Source organism: Rhinolophus sinicus, linkage group LG09, assembly GCF_036562045.2.
Source record: "Rhinolophus sinicus isolate RSC01 linkage group LG09, ASM3656204v1, whole genome shotgun sequence".
Classification (NCBI taxonomy): Eukaryota; Metazoa; Chordata; class Mammalia; order Chiroptera; family Rhinolophidae; genus Rhinolophus; species Rhinolophus sinicus.
Window position 1 is genome coordinate 70161556 of NC_133758.1, and position 23952 is coordinate 70185507.

General features: G+C 35.1%; 1 protein-coding gene across 4 annotated transcripts in view; it reads left to right on the top strand.

Moving 5' to 3' along the window:
* The window catches only part of RELN (reelin), a 502053-nt gene that overhangs the window by 135552 nt on the left and 342549 nt on the right, over positions 1-23952 (top strand). For all 4 annotated transcript variants that reach the window (XM_074340625.1, XM_074340624.1, XM_074340623.1 and 1 more), the window contains exon 3: positions 9600-9735. In XM_074340625.1, coding sequence (XP_074196726.1) covers positions 9600-9735 — 136 coding nt within the window. The remainder of the gene's footprint in view (positions 1-9599; positions 9736-23952) is intronic.

Below are 23952 nucleotides of genomic sequence, written 5' to 3' on the forward strand. Positions count from 1 at the left end.
GACTAGGCGTTGGGGAAAATTCATTGTTCCTTTAAGATGTTGGGCATTTGAAGCTTGAAGACTTCAAGTGGGCTTATTTATGTAAACATTAATAAAATATTTGATAAAGCAGTTTGACCTGGAGCTAGATCTATATGATAGCAGTCTCTGGTTACTTAGAAATAGCCTTGCTGGAGACAGTTCTTTTAGGTCAGCCAATCTGAAGGTAGAGTTAAGATAATCACATCCTGTTGTTACATGCAGAGGCTTGCGGGGGTTAGCCAAGTGTTACCATGCTCCTGTTGGTAGCTTTGGCCTGGGTTTCATGATAAGCCTGGGTCATCTGCAGTTCACTTAACTTATTTAAAGGGGAGTTTATTTAAAGAAGGATGGAGATATATTCTTCAATCTGCAAATAATTTCAACATTTAATGAACACTCTTAATTCACATGCAATTTAGCATTTAATTCTCACACCATGAATTATTACTTAATCATTTCCACAGTTCTATTAAGGAGACCTTATTATCTACATATTAAATAAGAATGATCATAAGACTACAGAGTGTAAGTAACCTTGGTCAAGATGGCAACATTAGAAAGTGGCAGGGCTGGGTCTCGAGTGGTTAGTGATCCCTCCGGGGAGTAGTGACTTAGACAACTTTTTTAACTTCTTTAATCCTCAGTTTACTTATCTATAAAATGGGAATAATAATAATAATAATTAGAGTTTTTAATAAATAAATGAGTTCATATTTGCAAAGCAGTCAGAACTTGCCTGCATCATTAAATACTCAGGAAACGTTAACTTATTATTCTCTCCGGGGTCTTCTCTTTTCCTTCTTCTTCATTTTTTTTTTTTAAACTAGGATAAGCAGAGGTCTAAACCAGAATTCTGGATAGTAATTCTAGTATTGCATTAAGCTTCCTAGATAGGTCAACTGAGCCATTCATTGTCGGTGAGGAAAGAAGAGGACAGATGGGCCTGGAGTTAATCTAACAAAGCAACATTCTCTAGTTTTGTTTTCTTCTTAATTTTTTCTTGTTTGTTTATTTATTCATTCATTTATTGATTGTGTTAAGGGCACTTACAATACAGTATTGTTAACTATAATTCTGTACAGCAGAACTCCAGAACTTACTCATCTTGCATAAGTGAAACATTGTGTCTGTTGAACAGCAACTCCTAGAACTCAGTAGCATAGAAGCAAATAACCTGATTAAAAAGTAGGCAGAGGACACAAATAGACATTTTTCCAAAGGAGACGTGTGAATGGCCAATAGGTATGTGAAAAGATGCTCAGCGTCACTGATTATTAAGGAGATGCAAAGAAAAACCACAGTGAGATATCATCTCATACCTTTGGGTTGACCATTATAAAATTAACAAGATAAGTGGTGGCAAGGATGTGGAGAAATTGGAACGCCTATGCATTGTTCGTGGAAATGTAAAAAGGTGCAGTTACTATGGTAAACAATATGAAGGTTCCTCAAAAAATTAAAAATAGAACTGACATATGATCCAACAATCCCACTTATGGGTATTTATCAAAAAGAATTAAAATCGGGATCTCAAAGAGATATCTGCCCTTCTATGTACATTGCAGCATTATTCACAATAGCCAAGATATAGAATCAACCTAAATGTCCATCAATGGAAGAATGCATAAAGATAACATGGTATATATTTTACATACAATGGACTATTATTCAGCCTTAAAAAAGAAAGGAAATCCTGCCATATGTGACAACATGGGTGAACCTGAGGACATTATGCCAAGTGCAATAAACCAGTCATACAAGGACAAATGCTGCATGAGTCTATTGATGTGTGGTATCTAATATAGTGAAACTCATGGAAGCAGAAAATAGAATGGTGTTTGCCAGGAGCGCTGGGGGAGGGGGAAATGAAGAGTTGCTTTTAATGGATATAAAGTTTCAGTTATGCAAGATATTTTATTTTTTAAAGAAAGCCCTGCTGAAGCTCTTTTCAGCTCCTTATGTTTCCATGGTTTTATATCTGAAGCTTCCTCCTCTTTGGATTTCTCCGGCCGGTATACGTGTAAAATCCAGTGTCTAGACTGGAAGTTGTGCTGTGAAGCCACACACACCAGAATGAATCAAAGGAACAGGTGCCCAGTAGTGAGGTGGAATATAGTTCTCAACCAGCATGGTGTGGTCAGTTTGGAAAGGCTGGGGCAACATGTAGTGATTATCTACACATAGGCCGCTAGGAAGGGAGGGAGGGATGCAGCATTAGGAGGCACGGAACCAGTGTATCAGGAGAGCTTCCGTTAAAGACAGTGCAGACTTCACATAGCTCTTTGGAAAGGACGCTGCTCTGTCAGACTCAGTGGCCACGTAGACCTAAGGGTCACTGGATGGCTTTGTCCCTTACGGGAACACTTTTGACCTAAAGATGTCTCTCACTCAGTCTGTATCTAACTCAGCGATGTGTCTACCAAGAGGACATAGGCTATCCAGTAATTGTCTGATGAGAAATTAAGGTGTTTGGAGAAAGAGGAAGGAGAGAGGATGGTGAGAGGAGGGAGAGGGAGAGGGAACCTGAGCTTCTGTCTAAAGGAGGCGCCCTCTTCCTGCTCACTTTGCACTCCATCACTGGATTTGGGAGAATTTCTGTTGATCAGAATGGGAGTGTCTCATAATGGAGCTGCTGCTACTTAAGGAAACACAGAGGAAGGAAGCCAGTGGACAGTGCATGATGGAAGATAGACCTGTGTTTAAGTGCCGTTTACTAGCTCTCTTACCTTCGGCAAGTCACTGAAATTCACCGGTTCTTGGTAATTATCCTTTATCTCTAAAATGGTGATGATAATAATAGCTAACACATATAATGCTAACTACGTGCCATGTCCTCATTTAATCTTCACAGCCACCTTATTATTACCATCTCAATTTCCTTGGGGAGGAAACTGAGGAATAAAGTGTTTGAGTAACTTGCCCAAGATTCCACAACTTCTTGGTAGTGGAGCAAGGATCTGAACCCAGACTGACTGCCTCCAGGACCTGTGCTGTCAGCCTTCCCCCTCTACTGCCTCTCCCCTGATAGTAAAGTCATAATGTGGGTAAAACACTGGCACAGAGAAGGCATTGGGTAAATGGTAGTGCAGGGAGAGGAACAGAGGGAGGGCAACAGCAAGAATTCTCATCTGTGTAACTGCAAGGAGTGAGGAAAGAAACAGATTGACTTAGAATATGCTCTTTTTAGACAACCAACAAGAGATGTGGAAAGAGTATGGCGCCTCATACATTTTCTAACTTGTGCCCATAGATATCCAATTCCAGAATGATTCTAAAAGGGTTTTAGTACTTTTTGTTTCTAGACTTAAATTTGAAATCAAATGCCATCAAATTAATGTTTTAAAAATTAAACATACCCAGTGTATATATGTGAGTGTGAGTGTGAGTGCTGTTCATTATCTTGTAGCACTACTTGAGAGCTGTTTTCATATCCATTTTCATCATGACGGTATTTCACAGATAAGCTGCAATAAGGATGTTTTCAGGAAGTTCTGTGATTACTTTTCAACCTATAAAATTGTGTTTAGCTTTGTTGAAATGTTTGAATACATTGGCCTAGCAAAGAAGGCAAAGAATAGACAGGTCAAATTATGTAGGTAAACAGTTATTCGTATTTGTATCAAATGAAAAGATTAAAGAATGACAAAAAGGAACTCCATAATTCATTTTCTCTCTCCTCTTACAATATGGCACTAACTTTCCAAACTAGATTTTCAGAACAGTCCATATTTTATCAACTAGTGAAAGCCTTTAGCTGTCACTTTTAAAGAAAGAGCAATTGATAAATATAAAAGGAAATAGAAATCGTCTTAAGTGTTTGTTTTATCTTATACTTCTTATGTAGATATAAGTTAATACATTTACTAAACTTCCTGAAAAAATATTCTATCAAACTTTCTGAAAGTATTTGAAGTAATAAAATAATAACTTTAAGGCTTCATTATTCTTATGTATGAAGGTTACATTTTTCACAAACACAAATCTTAATGTACTTGCCCTTTGGTGATTTCCAATCCACAGATGTCTGAGATCTTGAAGCCCATGAAAAATAAACCAGGGCATGTTCAACCCACTTTCACACTAACCATGGCAAATTACCAATGAAACATTTGAGTAATCCACATCTTTAATCTACAAAATATAGAATAAACCCAACATGGATGTGTAAATTTTCCACTACTTTGGTTATTTCGGGTAATAAACTCTTCAGTATATTTCTTGGAAGTGAATAGTCTACCTTTTTTATGAGGGTATGTACATTTTATTTTAGAGATGGGGGATCATAGAAATTCTAGTTACAGTTCTGAAGACCCAAGGTGTGCACATTAAAAGCATAGAGAAGTATTCCTGAGGGAAAATGGAGTTCATACAAGGTTTAGTCACAAACTTAAAATAACTGAAGACTTGTCAAGGAAAATGACATCCCAGAAGGCATAGAAATGTGTATCACTGTCTTAAAAGGGATCATGGAAGCAACTTTAGAACAATTAACGATGTGAGCTTCATCTTGCAGAAGTGTAATGTGGAGAAAAGAAACTCTGGTATCGATTCCTATTTTTTAACCAGTACTTGGATTCAGAAGACAAATATTACACATTTTTAACTAGATATCCAATGATTTGACTGACTTAATGAACTTCAAACACTCATACTTTGTCAAAGGAATAATTGTTTTAAAGAGTAACATTGATTGTCTCTTGACATAGAAATGATAGATTGTGAATATTCTATTTTTAAAATATGTGTACACAATATTCAAAAGGGAAATGTATTTATACCACGGATGCTTTAAAATCCTGCTAAAATAAAGACAGTTATCAATCTTGTAGAACTTCAGAGTTTAAAGGATGTACTTCACTTTCATCGCCTAGAGTTGAGCTACGCTTCTTGAAGTGCTTACTTTCTCTCGTAGTCCAAGTCTCTTGGGAAAAGTATAGCTTCTTTTCCTGGGAAAAAAATCCCACATGAAAATAAAATCTTTATTTTAACTACATTATAGACACATGTATTTTATATGTATGTAGCTCCCTGAAATATGCAGTGTAATTAAATTTTTTTATTATAGATCCTATTTTCCCCTTTCCAAGTAATGTTAAAAACTCAATGTGTTTTTTATTATCCAGCATGCAACAGGGAAAACAGCATTATAAATTTAAATTCATTACCAAATTCAAGTTTCAGTTATCCCAAGAATAGATTTCCCAATCACATATATTAATTAGACGGTATATGTCTTTCATGACACAAAAGCCATTAAGATCACTGTGGCAGATGCAGTAAATTCTGTTTCGCAGAGCACTGAAGCTGACTCTGACTGCTCTCCTTTTCCTGGTGTTCTCATTTTATATGCGCACCTTTGCTCATTATGTCTGCCTTTGTGAGATGTCCTCCCATCTTTGTTCTGTTCATTAAAATTGTACTCCGAGAGCTATGGAACTGAAAGGGGTCTTAGTGGTCCTGGACCAGCAGTGTGCAGATGTTGGAACTGAAGCTTGAGAGAGGCAGTCTCACTAAGGTCAGGCAGCAGTCTGTGGCGGAGTGGGGGGCAGTTTCTGATTATACCCTGCTGCTTCTTGTAAATACAAACAAGGATGGCGATTTGTAGCTTTTTTCTCGACATGGTTCCAGTTTCCCTCTTCCATAGCACCATGTCTGACTCTGTAGCAAGGGCACTGGTGTGAATCCAGGCTACACTGTCCCCTTCCTCAATGACCATATGCAAGTTCTTTTAGCTGCATTATCTTAGTGTCCTAATTGGTAAAATGGAGAAGGTAACAGCTCCTCCCTCAGAGGGTTTTTAAGAGACTTAAATAAGTTCACACTCATGAAGCATAGAGAAGAGTGCCAGGCCATCGCAAGTGCACAGTAAGCATTAGTTGTCATTATTGTAATTGTCCGTATTAATCACTCTTTCTCTCCTATTTTATATTTTTCATGAATACTACCCAGTAGCATTTACTTATTTTCTAGCTGTTTCATTTAGAATGTGAGTTTATTCCAGTTTTCTTTTCCCAGGCTCAAGTCATTTCAGGGTAGGACTCTGTCCTAAATTTCTTTTATGTACCTCCCGAAGGTCTAACACAATGTTTGATGCAAAGTAGAGATTCTGTATTAGTGTTGTTGTTTTTCCCCCACAACTGGTTGATATTAAGATAAATAGATTTCTAATAATTGCAACTCTGGCCAACTTTTTGGTGTTCTCACATAAATGCCAATTAAAATGTTATAGCAGTATAATATGCCAGTGCTCTGTGTTAAAAAAGGAAAGAACACTGCACACTGATAGTGTTTGAAGGTACATAAAAAGGGCCTCAGAATGCACATTTGGGATGGTTTTAGGAGTAGTGGTTAAGAGGATAGAGTGTACTGTGTTACTTTCAAAGCCATCATTTAAGACACTGCCGGATACTTTCAAACTGTATATTGACACGGTAGTGATATTACTCTAAGCCCTGAATTCTAGACAGCATTTTACTAAGACACATTTTTAATGGATGCTCTCGGCTACACATTAGAATTGCCTGGTGAGATTTTAAAACTCCTAGTACCCAAGCTTTACCCCAGACCAGTTAACTCAGAATCTCTGGGACCCACTTTGGGGGACTACTGTGCCAGACTGTTGGATTGCAAGACTTGTTCCGTGACATATTTATCTAGGGTAGGGCATACAGTAATTACAACAATATAGCTACCTTATAAAATTCTATAAGTAATATGCAGCCTAGACTCACTTAGAGGAGTTTTGAGGAATGAGGAGATACTTGAACATGAATCCTGTTACCAAGGCTCTGAAACCCTGAAAACTCATTTTGTTTGATTCATTTCCCTTCCCACATGATTATGGCTGGAACTTTTGTTTTCCTTTTTGGTCAGGCTGCTCCTGCAGATGTGTCATTTTCCACACACTGGATCCCTGCTTTCGGCCCAACCAGAAGGAGCAGCAATTCCTGAGTCACCTTCATGGAGCACTCTGTGATTTCCCGGGGAGTCTCATAGCCTCCCTAACCTTGTGGTTTCTCTGGCCTTGAATTTTGTCTCAAGATGCAGCTTAAAATAAAAACTCTAATGAGAAAAAGCACATTGTTAGGATATGACAATATAGACTCATTTTTCTATTTCTTTGGCCGGTATGACCTATTCTGAATAACTTTCTATTCTAGAAGATCCTATTTCACTAGTTAATGTAACATATGGGTTATACTTTCTGTTGTCTATTATTTTTATAGTTACATGATTCGTGTATTTATTCAGAAAACATTTCTTGAGTATCTGTGATGTGTCAGGTATGGTGATAGTTGTTTGGAATATCAAGGTTAAACACCTAGTCCCTCATAAACTCCTTGGAAAGATGACCAGGTGCAATGGAGAAATGTATGATCTGCTCTGATGACATACAGAAAGGGCACCGATCCAAACATGCTGTACTAGAAGCTGTCATACAGACTGAGCCATTTAATTCTCAGTAGCTTCAGGATAGAGGGGACATGGTGTTTCCATCTTACAGACAAGAAAACTAGATTTCAGAGAGAGTACGTCGTTTGTACAAGTTTACAAAGCCAGTAAATGAATTTTTATTTAACTGCCCACTCCTGGCAGTGTTTTATTAATTAGCTTTATTTTTTAGAGCAGTTTTAGGTTACAGCAAAATTGAGTGGAAAGTACAGAGATTTCCCGTATACCCCTGTCCCCACATATACACAACGTCCCCTACTATCACCATCCCCCACACCGTGACATGTTCGTTACAACAGATGAACCTACATTGACGCGTCATAGTCATTCAAAGTCCATAGTTTACATTAGGGTTCACTTGTGGTGTAGTACATTCTATGAGTTTTGACAAATACATGATAACATGCTTCTACAATTGTAGGATTATACAGAGTAGTTCTCCTGCCCTCTGTGCTCTGCCTAGTCGTCCTTCCCTCCCCCCGACCCCTGGCAAACACTGATCTTTTTACCGTCTCCATAGTTTTGCCTTTTCCAGAATGTCATATAGTCGTAATTATACAGTATATAGCTGTTTCAGATTGGCTTCTCTAGTGATATGCATTTATTTATCCTTGTCTTTTCATGGTGTGATAATTCATTTCCTTTTAGCTCTGAATAATGTTCCATTGTTTGGATGTACCAGAGTTTATTTATCCATTAACTTACTGAAAGACATCTTGGTCGCTTCCAAGTTTTGACAATTACAAATAAACTGTTCAGGTTTTTGTGTGGATGTAAATTCTCAGTTTATTTGGGTAAATAGTAAGGAGTGTGATTGCTGGATCATATGGTAAGAGTATATTTATTTTTGTAAGAAAATGTCAAACTGTCTTCCAAAGTAGTTGTAACATTTTGCATTCCCACCAACAACAAATAAGAGTTCCTGTTACTTCACATCCCTTGCCAGCATTTTATGTTGTCAGTGTTTCGGATTTTAGCCATAATAAGTATTTAGTAGCATTTCATTGTTGTTTTAATTTGTAATTCTCTAATGACATAAGATGTTGCCCATCTTTTTATATGCTTCTGTGCCATCTGTGGTGAGGTGACTGTTCAGGTCTTTTGCCCATTTAAAATTGATTTATTTTCTTCTTAGTGAGTTATTTATTAATATTTTATATCTGAGGTAAACCTGAGAGAATCATCTTATTGAAAAATTTAAAAAAACATCTGTTGATAGCTCAGCTAGGAGCTGACCTGGTACTTATGGCTAGGCCATGGTGTTCTCCTGTTGCATAGAAGCAGTTTCATAGAGCATCAACACTGGGCAAGGTGACTCTGGGACTGATGGTTTGAGATAAAAATAAGACCACTTTGTAATCATGCCTGAGCACAGACGAAAGCAAGAACGTGGTACAAGCCACCAAAATGACCAGCATCCCTCTTTCAGGCTAATATGCAGCTTCTACTATTTTATCAATCACGACTTGAGCCTTACTCCATTCTTCATGTCTCCTAGGTAGATATTAATATACTTAGTGATAAAATTGTCCCTACTTTCTGATAGCACCAAATCCAGAAGCAGAGCCACCTTCCCCTGTAGCCTCCCAATAGGACTGGGCTGGGAGTGGGGTGGGGGTGTTCTCAAGATGTAGAGCTTTCAGTACTAAAATTTGGAAATTCTGGGGACAGCTTGACCACCCTGCTCTCTAAAATAACCTAACGCCAGCCCGAATATTTTAATACGCTCCTCCAACATCCTCTTACTGAGATACCTTCCAGTTCCCAGTCACGTTTAGTCTCCCTGCTGTAGACACTTGTAGTACATCCAATCATGTAATGCTGTCGGTGTGGTCCTTCCTGGTGGCTTTTGGTGACGGGCAAAGACTAATCAACAAAATCAGAACAAATCTAATACTATAGCAGGGAATTTAGTAGATTGCTGTTTAACAATTATGCTTTAAATGATTAATTTTCTTCTAACTATAGAAAGTAGAAAATTGTATAACTTATGGGAAAGCCAAATGGCATGATGAATCTTAACATAAAAGAAATATGTCCCGAAAATACACATCATGTTATGCCACGATAACAGGGACTTTGCTTTCTTGTTTTCATAACAACATCTCTTCCTTTCTGTCTCTCAGGGATCATGTCTGACCACCAGTTTGGTAACCAGTTTATGTGCAGCGTGGTGGCCTCTCATGTGAGTCATCTGCCCACGACCAACCTCAGTTTCGTCTGGATTGCTCCACCTGCTGGCACAGGCTGTGTGAATTTCATGTAAGTACTCAGTGTCCGACAGTACGGAAGTGGATACACCTTACGTGAGGTTACATATAGAGTCACTATTTACGGGTAGTATTTTAACAAGTTTTACCTTAATTAAAGCCACTAATTTTGGTGTGAAATAGAGGTCAAAAACTGTTTAAAAAAAGGTAACTTGAGCAGTTTATTTTTGCATATTTATAAATACCTCAAGAGTTTTAAATTGGATTTTGGTGACAAAAACACACAATAAGATAAAAGTATGTGAAGAAATCAAGGCAATAGGAAATTGTTGTTCACAAAGTAAGATGAAAACAGGTATGAAAAATGGTTTGTTGAGGCTTCCTACATGTTTTGGAAGAAGACCACAAACAGCTTTCTGCTTTCCGGCCGTTAGTGACAAGAGGGAAATGTGATCAGTTAGAGATTCACGGTGTTGAATAGCCAGGGATTCTGTGGAAACTTAACAGCTCTTTCATGTGCTTTCATTAGAGGCAACTGGGGAATGTCATGAGCATCCTTAGATAAACACTGCACTATGGTTCAAAGGCTGTGACTTGTAACATCTCTCCATGGAGACTAGGCCCTGACCACGGCCCCAGAATCACCTCTCCTCAGCCTCCTTACTCATCTTTTTTACCCCATAGCATGTTTTGTAACATGTTTTATAACACATGATATACTACATATTTAATTATGTACATTATTTATTGTCTGTCTCTGTCTGCTGATGTGCAAGTTCATTGAAAGCAAGAATTTTTTCTATCTTGTTCACTGATTTGCTCCAATTGTCTCAACACTTCTCGGCACACAGTAAGCACTCACTATTTGTTGAATGGATAGGTAGGCCAATGTAATAAGGTCAAAGGCAGTATATAAACGGCATTCTATGGACAGTCAGGCAAAATAGAGCTGGAAGCCATCTTGAATGGTTTTGTATTCCAACCTTCTGCTCAGACACCAAAATCCCACAAAATACGCATACTCCAAAATTTACCACTACCCTTCTTTCACCTTTAGTAACTTACAGTCCAGTGTCAAGGGTTCCCATGGCTCCCATGCTCTGTCTGCCTATCCTCTGGGTTACCAGACTGCAAACAGCAGATTCATCCCACCCAGCTGGTTGGCATTTAATCCCATCATTTCTCCTTCAGAAAGTTTTTCAGAAGTGAACCTGTTCCTTCCAGTACCTCTCGCTAAGATGATCGCAGTGGTTTCCTAACTGGTCTGTTCACCTTCAGCCTACTCCTCCTCCAGTCCTTCCTGCACACTGTTGACCAGTTAATCTTCCTACGGTGCATCTCTGATTGCTCAAAGCTTGGATACCCCAAAACTTCCCTCCGAAGGCCAGCCCTTTGGCATGGGTTGATAGGCTCTTCACAGTCTTGCTATTATTCAGCATCTTCTCTTATCTCCCATGGTGTAAACCTTCTGATAGGATGTCCTACAATTCCCCAAACATTTTATGACTTTGTCTTTCTCCATGCTTTTTCCTTAGCCCAGATTTTTTTTTCCTCAACTCCAAATGTTAAAATCCTACCCATTCTTCAAGCCCTGTTTAAAATGCTTACTTTTCTATAAAGCTTTCTAAGACATCAACAACAGAAGTGATGTGTATTGTCACATTTTGCTTGTAACTCTATTATAGTCCTTATTATATTTTACTCTATACTTATTTGAGTTAATTTCTTGCCTTTTCTATTAGATTAGATTGGACAGGGACAACTTCTTCTTTCTCTGATTCTCCCACAGTTGGTACAATGTCTCAAACAGAGAAATCATGGAAAACACCCCTTGAATTATACGATGCTCAGTGTTGTCTTTTCCTTTACTTTAATAGTAATCTTTGACTCTCTCTTTTGGCATACTTTATCTTACTCATGTTTACACTTGGAAGGATAATTTAAATTCTTGCCATGCATGATTTCTTAATTTAAAACAAGAATTATTGTTTTGAAAGATAGAACACAAAGTAAATTTATGTCAACAATGTAGAACTGCCTACTTTCAAATAAATATAGTTTTTAATTGAGTCTGTTTAAAAATGATGTTTGATGGCTATGGCCTCACTGTTGCTGGGATATCAAACTGTATTTTCCTCTGAGAAATAACTTAAGTATTTTAAGTCTTAACCTCAAAGAATGTTTTCTTAGCAATTGGTGAGAAAAGTACAGTTTAGTCAGAAGTAATTTTTACTGACTGCAAAGAAATTTACATACCCTCACTCATATTTCTCAATAAAATTTTGATGATGCAATTTGCATTTTTTATCATTCTTAACATTAAGTCTCTGCTTTTCGTAAGCCATGACTATGTTGAACATTACATATAATAGCTGTTCTTATGTGGGCAAGATGCTTTTGTTTAACTCTTTCCTTATTAATTTGTGAGAGAGTACAGGAAAACTGGAGATTGAACATGGACCACTGAAGTAGTTCATTTGAAATTTTCTGAACTAAAATCTTGCAATTTCTTACTTTTGTTCCTTACTACACTATTTATTATTGAGTATAGCTATATAAAAGCGTTAGAATCTATAAATAGTATATACCCAGCAATACTTGAAGGGGACTGCTGATGATCAACATTCATTTTAAACATTAAACAAAAATAAGATACACAAGAACCTATAGCATCTGAACGTAAGTATATCATGATTCTCTTTTGTAACTAACCTCAAAACTAAAGTTTTCACTTTTTTAAGGTAGGAAGAATTACTTTTTAGAAATTAAGCTTCAGCCATGCTTATATGCTTTTTGTCATATATTTTGTATAAATTTTTCATATTGTTAGTTAATTTACATCATTTAATTTGTCACATTTGTATTTTCTTTAATAAGTGTATTTTAAATCTCCCAAGGTCAGGGACTGTGTCAGGTATTTTTACATACCTGATAGTTCCTAATACCGAATTACAGACAATAGAAGGCCCTCAGTAAATATTTCTTAATAGCTAATAATGATATATTTCATTGATTCTAAAATACAGTTTTTTCTTTTATATTTTGGAATCTCTGGAGTAGAGTTGCATCTTACAATTATAACTGGCAGCATTTACTTTATTTCTTAATGTCTTACAACTGATGGTGTCTTGGATTTGAAGAAATCCAGCAATTAATATTTATCATTTGCCATGTATATGGCCTCTTGAGAGCAGCAGTTGAATCAACACTGCATCCAATTTTTTAATCTCAAGTTAGAACACCCGGTATATGATGCAAACTCTGTGATTGTAAATCCCACTTATCTATTTAAATCTTTTTTTAAAAAAGTCTCATAGTAAGAATTATGGAACATTTGAACTGAAATCCCAAACAATTACATAATGTGCTGTGTGTGCCTTTCCCAGAGAAGAGTAAGTGGCACACTGTATGAATAAACCCAGTTTTATTGCTAAACCACTTAGCCACATAGTCATTTGGGCTGTCTTTTTACTGCTTCACTCGTTAACAATAATCATGTGAGAGACAGAGAGGAGAGGACGGCCTGAGGATAAAGTTACTGGCTGTGCTGGTACAGATGTATAAAACACATCAGCAACTAAAATTATTTTATCATTAGTTTTATGATACCTGTTGATAGCATTTACATTTTAACTAATTTAACTCAGAGATCTGCTTAGTATCTGGATCTTATGACAGTACAGTTTATTTTGACTTTATGATTAGTCTTTAGTGACTAGTCAGCCTCAAGCTAAAAGAGGCACTTAATTATCAAAAATTCTTGGATGTAAATTCCCCACCACCAAAAAAAAAAAAAAAATCACAAGGGTGAGGAGAGGGTACAGAAAGAAAAGAGGGAAGAGGAGGAGGAGGAGAGGTGAAAAGATAGGGACAGGACAAGGGAAGGAGGGAAGGAAGGAAGGAAATCTCCAAGCCATCTAACCCTAAAAGTTAATGAGAAGCTACCGGGGAAGGGGGTTGTAAAATAACAAATACAACATTAATTAATAATATTTTTGTAAATTTACAATGGGCCTGCCATTGTTCTAAGTAGTTTATATCTTTTAATCCATTTTATTCTCATGGTAATTCTGTGAAGTAAGTGCTATTATTGTCTCAATTTGCAGATGGGGAGATTGAAGTACAGTGATGTTAAATAATTTGTTTATTGTAACTCACCTAGTGATTGACAGCTTGGATTCAGAAGGCAGTCCAGCTTTAAGGAGGTGACTTTTGCCACTTCACTGCAGTTGCCTCTAAAATGATTCATTTTATTATGGTAAAATACCCATGGTATTGATACAGTGAAAAATAATAGAGTTTGTAGTGTGGTATAAGAACCGTTCAACTTTTTTAAGTGCCAACATGTGTTCCCTATCCTCATTTTGAAATTTCTACCTCTATGTAATATATAATAGTATTACCTAATTCATTGAAATATCAATTTAATCAAGTATTGATTTAAACTTCTGAAATGTGGAGACCACATTAGACTAATATGTCAGACGTGGGTTTCAGTTTGATGTGTGTGTATAATATAATGTAGATTCATTCTTTGAATGCTGATTATATCCCATCTCTTGTCACAAAGGAATTCTATACAGGGGGGAAATGTGTGAATTAAAGGCAAAATTTATCGCCATTAGATTTAGGTTCAACTGCTTGGACAGAGATGCTAGGGTAATATTAGAATAAATACAGAACATAGAAGAAGATCAGATTTATGCCTAAATTAGTGACAATTTGATCTTAAGTAAACTCCCTCAAAACTGGGAACAGAATGAATCAGGCAATATTCTAAGATACTGAAGCAACAACAAAGAATGAACTCAGGTCAGCAAAGACGTATAGGTGAACCACATTTGAACATTTGATATTTTAAAGGAAGATTCTCCTAAAGGGACGATTTATTAAAAACGCAATAAACAAGAAGACAAAAAATCATTTTAAAAATTGAAGATACTAGCAGTTTCTGAATACCGAGAACTGTCGAACTAATGCAGGCGCAGAGATTTGAAGTGCTGTCTTGAGTGTATCCCAGATGCCTTTAATTTTTGATGATAGCCATTCCAGTCTGTCTGGAGGATTCTTTAGGAAAGATAGCGTGGTGGCCTATTTATTTCCCTCCATCAAAAGAAAATATCACAGATGTAATTGTCTTGTTGCTTAAACATTTGAAGTAAGATCAGGGACTCCCCCATGGATGCATTTACTGGGAATGTATTCATACCGATAAATAAGGATGCTAAGAGTTGATACATACACACGTCATTTTACTTTCTAGGTTATACATAGCTTATTGCAAAAATAAATTACTTCTCCTGTAAGACTGAAATGATCGTATCCTTCAGATCACTGTTTGATAAAACCAGATATACTGTTTTCCAAAGGAGGAATTTCATCTGTCTACTAAATCACAAGTCTGTTAGTTTTTTCTAATAGTCCAGTTTTCTGTTTTTTAAATAGACATTTCCCAACTTGAAACAATTATTTCAGTGCTGCTCAAAAATGTACCTTTGAATGACAGGATGAAAAATATTACCTGTCCTTTAAAGTGAATGACTAGGAGCCGCACTGATATGATAGGACTCGCTTCCCCGTAGGACCCTGTTTTTCCTCAAAGTTAAATAGCCAATTAGGCTTGGACAAGGAGACAGTCTAAGTTCAGGGACTAATGGATGTTCTTATTTATCAACATTTTGGAAAATGAGAAAAGTTCCTGGGAATTTAATTTTTAATTTTAGGGAGTGTGGTAAAACATTGAGATAAAATATGTCCATTACTCTGCAGGAAGGTGCAAAGAAATTATTTTCATTAATTATACAACATATTTTTAAAAAATGACAAATATTCAAAAGGCAAAACTACTCCCTTTGTTTTTTCCTGTCTCTTTTTTCCCTTCCTATGTTCCCCACTTCTTCTAAGCCACAATGTAAACAGCACTGGTTATATTAGGGCAATCTACTGGAGTCTCAGTATGACACTTTTCTTTGTTTCAGAACATAAGACCATCAGAAAAGTGGAACTGCTTTATAGTGACAAAAAATTTCTATTTTAGGAACTGAATGAAATATTTTTAACTAGGGTTCAAAGATGGACCTGCATCTGTGGAATTCTATTCTGTAGCAAATAGTTGTTACTGAATTTGATTTTTGTTTTTAAAATCTGCTTTTTTTTCTTTTTTAACTAGAAATATTCGTTTTCCCTAATGTTAAGTCTAGAGGCAAAAAAACAAACACCCCCCCTTTTGCCCCCGCCAAAACAAAAACCCTATGGCAAACTCACACTTCTCTACTTCCCTTCCCCTCATGTAACAGAATCATAACTGTGGAGGGCATTTAAGTAAATGAACTGAGGTTTGGAATGCTTGAGCTGCTCCTATTACAAGGCCTTGTGGTTTGGATGGGACTGCCATTCTACTTGGCACTTCCTACTTGAAATCACATGGCACATTTGTGAAAACAAAAAGAGCAAAGTCAGTAAATCTAAAAACTTTGTGTATTACAATTATTAGCAGTTCTCTGTATCTAATAAAAGAGACAAAAATGGACTAAAAGAGGGGCTTGCATGGACTCATGACATTCCTGAGGAACGATTAAATCTCTTTATCTAGGGTTAAAAAAAAAAAAAAAAGGTGAAAAGAAAGAAATTCCCTAACTGAGACATGGGCAGAGATTTGGATTATTTCTGTATTAGTAGAATTGATGAAACCAGTTTTAGAGGCCTCAAGTGTAAAATTATTTTTTTCTTCAAACTGGCTACACAGTCAAAAATAGTGATGAAAAAGATGTCTGGGTAACAGGTAAATATGCATAAGTGTTTCTCATGGTAACAAAAACTAGTTTGCCAGTATAGTCACTTAGATAATATATACTAGCAGCAGGAATTTGCTTAGCTCTACTTTTAGTAAAATCTCTGAATATTAAGGTATTATTACAAATATGAAATAAAATTTTGATTGCTTCTTCCAGTTAAGTTTTTTTAAAGACCTTATCTTATCCCCATGATTATTTAGATATGTGAGTGTGTATATTTATATACAGACATATATGTATGGATATATATACACATGCATAGATGTGTGTATATACATATATTTGTGTATACACATACACATACATGCATATACACACACATATATATTCTAAAATTTGTTTAGAACTGTACTTTCTAATATGATAGTTATATAAGTAGGACACAAACGTGCCTATTTAAATTTAAATTAATTAAAGTAAAATAAAATTAAAAATTCAGTTTCTCAACTGCACTAGCCACATTTCACATTCTCAATAGCCATATATGTTTAGTGACTATTGGATGGCACAGATCTAGAATATTTACATCATTACAGAAAGTTCTAGTGTTCATCACTGTTTAGAGAATTGAACAAATTATCTTTTCTTCTAATGCAACCTAAACATTTGCAGAATAGCAGAATATAGCCGTGTATTTCAAAGAATGTACAGGAGTAGAGTAAAGCTAAGATTTTGCAATTGTCCTGTGAACTTGAACCATTGGAACTGCTAACTTGTCCAAATAGGCAGTTTTATGTAAAAGCTAGTCACCTAACTGTTCATTTTAATTTTGTTTGTTAGTGTAGCAATTTCTATGGTCTTTAACTCTATGGGCAAGTATGACAGGTGAGGGTTCCCTCTGGTTACCTTCCCATGGAGAGCTTAAGGCTTAGTGCTGCTCTTTGGCTGTCCTAGGCTAAGGCACCTTTCCTCGCCCTCCCTGCACCTGGGGTACTGTCCTCACCCTGCGAACCCCTCTCTTATTCCCTGTCACAGTATTAAGTTCTGGGCCTTTTCAAATGTGCCCTTACCCCATGAAAATGTACCACCATGTACCTAACATTTGCAATTAGCTGGCTGGAAGGCTAATCATTATTAACATGAAACTGAGTGATAGTGGAATTTTACCATTTGATGATGATTGATGGTAGTAGTAGTAAAAATAGCAACTTCTATTTAGTGAGTAGGCAGCCTACAAACTTCCTCTACTCTCCCAGAACCACTATCACTGAAGGAAGAGCTTAAAGAGCTTGCAGAACTAGGTCTGTTTGGATCCAAAATGTGTCCTTTTAACTACCATCCTGTATTACCACTCTATGTCACTTTTAAAATAATAATTACAATTATTATTATAGTATTATTGAGACAGTATTACAATTTGGGAGATTTTTGTAATATTAAGTGACAAAAGTATAAAAAAAATTTCTACAACTTCAAACACATTAAAATTATATTTACAGAGCACTTCTGGTATCACAGAAGACTGAGCTGGCATGGCAGAAACTCTTTCGACTAAAATCACATAGAAACTTTAGCTAAAATGAGTAAACATTTAAAAAATACATAAAATTGGTTTGAAAGAAAGGGAAAACATGAGGTTCCAGATGAAAGAAAAACATCAGGTTTCAAAGCTGACTCAGGAAGTGGGAGCTGACATTGGGGTGACCAACAGGTATTTTAAACTTGGATTTAGGTCCTGGGCCTAGAGTTTTAACCTGAGTGCGGCCTAGAGCAGTAGTCATGATCTCCTACAAAGACAGGCGGAAATAGGGAAAGAGAAGGAGCTGGAACTGGGCCCACTGCGTGGAGCCTGGAACCCCAAGTACTATCCAACTCTGTTTGGGAAAACAGCAAAGAAGCTTGTCACCCAACTGGAACCTTTGATAAAAATAAGTCACTTATGAGAAACAGAAACTCCGTATATGAGGAGTCTGACTTTACAATATTAACTTGGTGAAGAATACCTAGTTTAGAAATTAACATTTAATAGAGTTTTAGAAGGAGAGAATAGAAAGAAAGAATGAGCACAGGCATATTTTAAGAGACAATAGAGAATTTTCTAAAATGAAGGAAGATATGAGTCTCTTCTAGCTAAACAAGATAAATAATTAGCACTGATACAGATCATAGTGAACCTTCAGCACATCAAAGAAAGAGAAACTAAAAAGCTTCTGCACAGCAAAAGAAACCATCGACAAAACAAAGAGGCAACCAACCTAATGGGAGAAAATATTTGCAAACAACATCTTTGATAAGGGGCTAATATCCAAAATATATAAAGAACTCATACACTCAAAAACAAAACAAAAAAACCCAAACAATCCAATTGAAAAATGGGCAGAGTACATGAATAGAGACTTCTCCCAAGAAGACACACAAAGGGCCAACAGATATATGAAAAAAAGCTCAACTTCTCTAGCTATTAGGGAAATACAAATCAAAACCACAATGAGATATTGCTTCACAGCTGTTAAAATAGCTGTCATCAACAAGACAAATAATAACAAGTGTTGGAAAGGCTGTGGAGAAAAAGGAACCCTCATACGCTGCTAGTGGGAATGTAGATTGGTACAGCCACTATGGAAGGCAGTGTGGAGCTTCTTCAAAATATTAAGAATAGAATTACCATATGACCCAGCAATCACTCTCCTGGCTATATACCCCAAAAAATCTGAAAACATTTATTTATCTGTTAAAAAAAAAAAAAAAAAAATATATATATATATATATATATATATATATATATATATATATATATATATATATATATATATACTGTTTTTCCTCAAAAATTAGACCGGGTCTTATACCATATTTCCCCAAAAAATAAGACCGGGTCTTATATTAATTTTTGCTCCAAAAGACGCATTAGGGCATATTTTCAGGAGATGTCTTATTTTTTCATGTACAATAATCTACATTTATTCAAATATAGTCATGTCATCTTCTTCTGGAAAATCATAACGTACTAAATGCATCTGTCTTGGTCACAAGCTTAACTGGGGCATATTTTCGGGGAAACACGTTTTATATGTATATACATATATGTTCCAATGTTCATTGCAGCTTTATTTATGATGGCCAAGACAGAAACAACCAGTGTGGCCTTTGATAGATGATTGGATAAAGAAGATGTGGTATATATACACAATGGAATACTACTCTGCCATAAGAGAAGATGAGATACTGCCATGTGGGACAACATGGATGGATCTTGAGATTATTATGCTAAGCGAAATAAGTCAGACAGAAAAAGACTTCTCTGATATGTGGGATATAAAACTGAAAGCAACAAAGGAACAAGACAAGCAAACAAAGAAAGAAAAACTCATAGACACAGACAACAGTTTAGTGGTTACCAGAGGGTAAGAGGGGAGGGGAGATGATAGAGGAGGGTAAAGGAGATTAAATATATGGTGATGGAAGGAGAACTGACTCTGGATGGTGAGCACACAATGTGATATACAGATGATGTATTACAGAATTGTACACCTGAAACTTATGTAATTTTAATAACCATTGTCACCCCAATAAATTTAATTAAAAAAAAAAGAAAGAGAAAATCTCAAAGGCAACCAAAGAAAAAAGACAGATTGCCTATAAACTTACTTTGGCAGTGGTCTTCTCATCAACAATAAGAGATGCCAGGATTAAATGGAATGGTAGGGAAGGAAAATAATTATCATCTTAGAATTCTATACCTAGATAAATTATCAGTCAAGTGTGACAACAAAATAAAGACATTCTCCAAAAAAATAAGGTTTGATTATTTTTACTGCACACAGATCATTTTGAAGTAAGTTTTTGAAGAATGTGCTTCAGTAAAAATAAAAATTCAGAAGAAATATATAGGATGCATGAAATTATGGTGTGATACAATAATTAACAATAATCAGCAAGCATGTTAGAAACTCTAGGCATTGAATATGCAAATAAATTTATATATAGACTGTGTACCAATACTATTCTAGAATAGAATTTAAAGGCAAAGAATAACTACAATATTAAGCAACATGAATGTGTAAGTTGTAAGAAAGAGAAATTGGTATTAAAGGTTTATAAGGTACTCCAATTTTTCTGGAAGAATGTTGTAGGCTTAGTTAAAGATGGTTGTGAAAAACAAATGCATGGAACAGAAATAAAAGTATATCTTTCAAAATAGGGGAGGGGATAGGGAAAAGAATAAACAAAAATTAATCCATCAGAAAATAGGAAAACATATAAAAAGCACAGGAATGTAAAATGTAACATAAGTACATATATATATTTACAATAAATGTAAACAGATTAAATTTACCAGTTAAAGCACTGTGACTTTCAGAATGCAATTTCAAAAATGCAGCAATATGTTGCTTCCAAGAGACAACCTAAACAAAATAGCACAAAAACATTTAAACTAAAGAGAAGAAAAAAGACATAGCAGGAAAATGCTAACAAAAAGAAAGTTTATGTCACTATATTAATATCAGACAAAACAAATAAAAATTAGTAATATTAAGGATGAGGTGCAATTAGCTAATTAGCTAAGAACAAAATAACATGTATAGACAGAGCTGAAAGAAACATGCAAAATTGAAAACTGTTGAAATGACAGAATACTGAGTACCTATTTTCTAATATTTTAATTGTCTGTAGCAGTAAACATTTAAATATATATATATATATATATATATATATATATATATATATATATAACTGGTTTGAAAGAAAGGGAAAACATGAAATTATAAAATTATTTGGACAAAAATTCTCTAATAATTTGCTGAATGAATGAATGCATGAATATATTAGTGAAAAAAATGAGTGAATGCACAAATGTACCAGAAGATTGTGTTAGAGAATTAGGGTTTATACTATACAATTTAAACTTTCAGGCATGCACTGGTGACAGCTGACTTTATATTGTAACATTTTAGCTGCTCTGGAAACACTAACTGGGTCATTTAACAAATTTTATCAATAGTTTAAAATCCTGATTTACAGTTTATTTTTATCTAATAATTCAAATGATATTATATAAATTCCTCTTCTAAGTAGTAATTCTGAAGGCTTAAAGTGCTGGAATACAAACATTTCTAGTGTTAATGAACTGAAATAAGATTCTTCTTGTTTTGAATTCTATTTAGACTGTTGCAGAATATAAAGCTTAATATTATTAATGGTACTTTTAAAATTGAAGGCCCAAGTCTATGTAAAACTTTGTTGTTAAAACTTAAAAAAAAAAAAAAAGCACCATTTAAGGAAATAAAATATTTAAACCACATATTTCCAGGAATTCTAAGACAACCTCCTTTAAAATGAATCAGTTCATATTCAGCAGTCTTATTTAGCACTGAGAAATAAATATTAAACAAAATCATTTCCATCTCCGTTTTAGCACCTCACAATAATGAGGTCAGGTTTTGATTACTCAAACTGACAAGTCCTAAGCTGGAAACAAAAATGTGTTAGTCAAATCTCCATTTGTTTCCACTGCTAGTATTTATAGAAGGGATTATAAATAATATGAGCATATTAGTTATCTGGGCTCACATATATTTCAAAGAACAATGTTCTAAAATATAATATATAAAAGATAAACAGTAGAAATGCTTCAAATTAAAAATGTACACTGTAGTTGCAAAGGAGCTAAGATTGTCGGTCCCTTAATCCACCCCTGGTTTTAACTTAAGCAAATATATTGAAAGTATGGCTATAAAACTAAGCTACCTAAGCCTTTCTTCTAAATCCGCCTGTAGGCATTAATGCTCAGATTTGAGATGGCACCCTTATTTGCTAAGTGCAAAGATTGTTACAAAAGAGCTTTTCTTACTTTGAGGATAAAAGCTAAAGTATTGTTTAATTTTGGTTACTGCCTGGCTCATCTCAGCACCATAATCGTTATTTGGCTCAAAACCAATAAGTAGCAATACAGTGCTTACATGTCTATGGATCAAAATTAGATGAAAAATTGCTGTTTTTCATCTCCAAAGCTATTTGCTGCACATTTTATAACCCTCAAGATGCCTTTTGTAATATGTGATAACAGAGCCAACTGCAACATCTGCCTGGAAAGAGATTACTTTAATTATGGACTCAATGTCCTATTTTCTGCAAGTGATCCCCAGAGACAGGCTTCCTGCAGGAGTAGAGGTGCGAGGATGCACATTACAGCCTACATGTCAGCCACGAAGAGGTGGATAAAGTGACACAAGGACACCCATAAACCATCTTCATTTTCCTAGTGTGTAATGTGATGGAAAAGTCTATAGTGATAGGTTTTTAATTATTCCAGCATCTGTTGTTGTGGACTTCTGATGTAGGGTCAAGATGAGCTTATAAAAGAGCAAAACCTTTGACAAGTCTGTACAAGAAACAGACTATATTAAAAAGGTTTAGTAAAACATCATTTTCTTTAAGTTTTTGCTTCCAAATTGAAAACTATATGTGCTTTATCAGTTACTTGCTATAGTATTATTAGAAAGTGAAGCTAAGTGGTGTTCTTGTCAACCCCAGTTCTGGAGAACACATCAAGTGTCTCGTTATTAAGAATTCATTTGCCATTCAGAATAATAGAGCTGCTCATAATGAATTTCATTTAGAATCAGTGTGCATGTCTTGTGTATTTCCATGGAAGTTCTTTATAATTTAACACTGATTTAACATTATGAATGGACACTTAAAGCAAATTGTTACCTTGTTCATATTAATTATAGAATTAGACTCCCTGATGAATAGCTTTTCTGAGAATGAGTGTGTGGTTTTTCTTTTTAAAAGTAAACCACATACTCAGGATATTTTGGACTTTGTCTGATTTCTCAAAAAGTATAAGCATATTTTGCATTTTTTAAAAGACAGGGGATTATAGAAGAGCAACCATGGAAATTAATTTTAAACTTCAAAAGAGGAATCTAAGGGATTTAGCATGGAATCATTTTGTGTTGGGGGAAGGAAAGATGAAATAGAAAAATGTACCTACAATCATAGTAGGTGAAAACATCAAATCTTTTAAATATTATACCAAAAAGTCTTTAGTTTGACTTTCATTATTTTCTGGTTATAAATGAAATGCTATTAATATTTTTATACTTTGATAGAGAATCTAAGTAAATATATCTTAGGACATTTTAAATGGTTGCATTTAACTCTAAAAGTTAAAATAAAACACTAGATAATCTTTTAGACTTTCAAATTTATGCTAAATGACACATTGAGAAATTTTTTTAAAAATTATGTTGAAATAGTTTTACAGAGATTTTTGTATTATATGTCTTATAAATAAACAATTGAGACTGTATTATCCATATATCATCAGAACTTATAGATAGAAAAATTGGTTTGGTGTTTGTTTCTGTTTAAAGATCTTGGAAATAAGCAATTAAGGCAGTGTTTATGGAGTTAACAGAAAATAGAAACCCAGTATTAGAAAAAGCTGAGAGTATAAATAATATACTAAGTCATCAGTGCAAGGAAAATAATTCCTGATTTTTAAATTTTGTATTTTGTTATTAAAACAT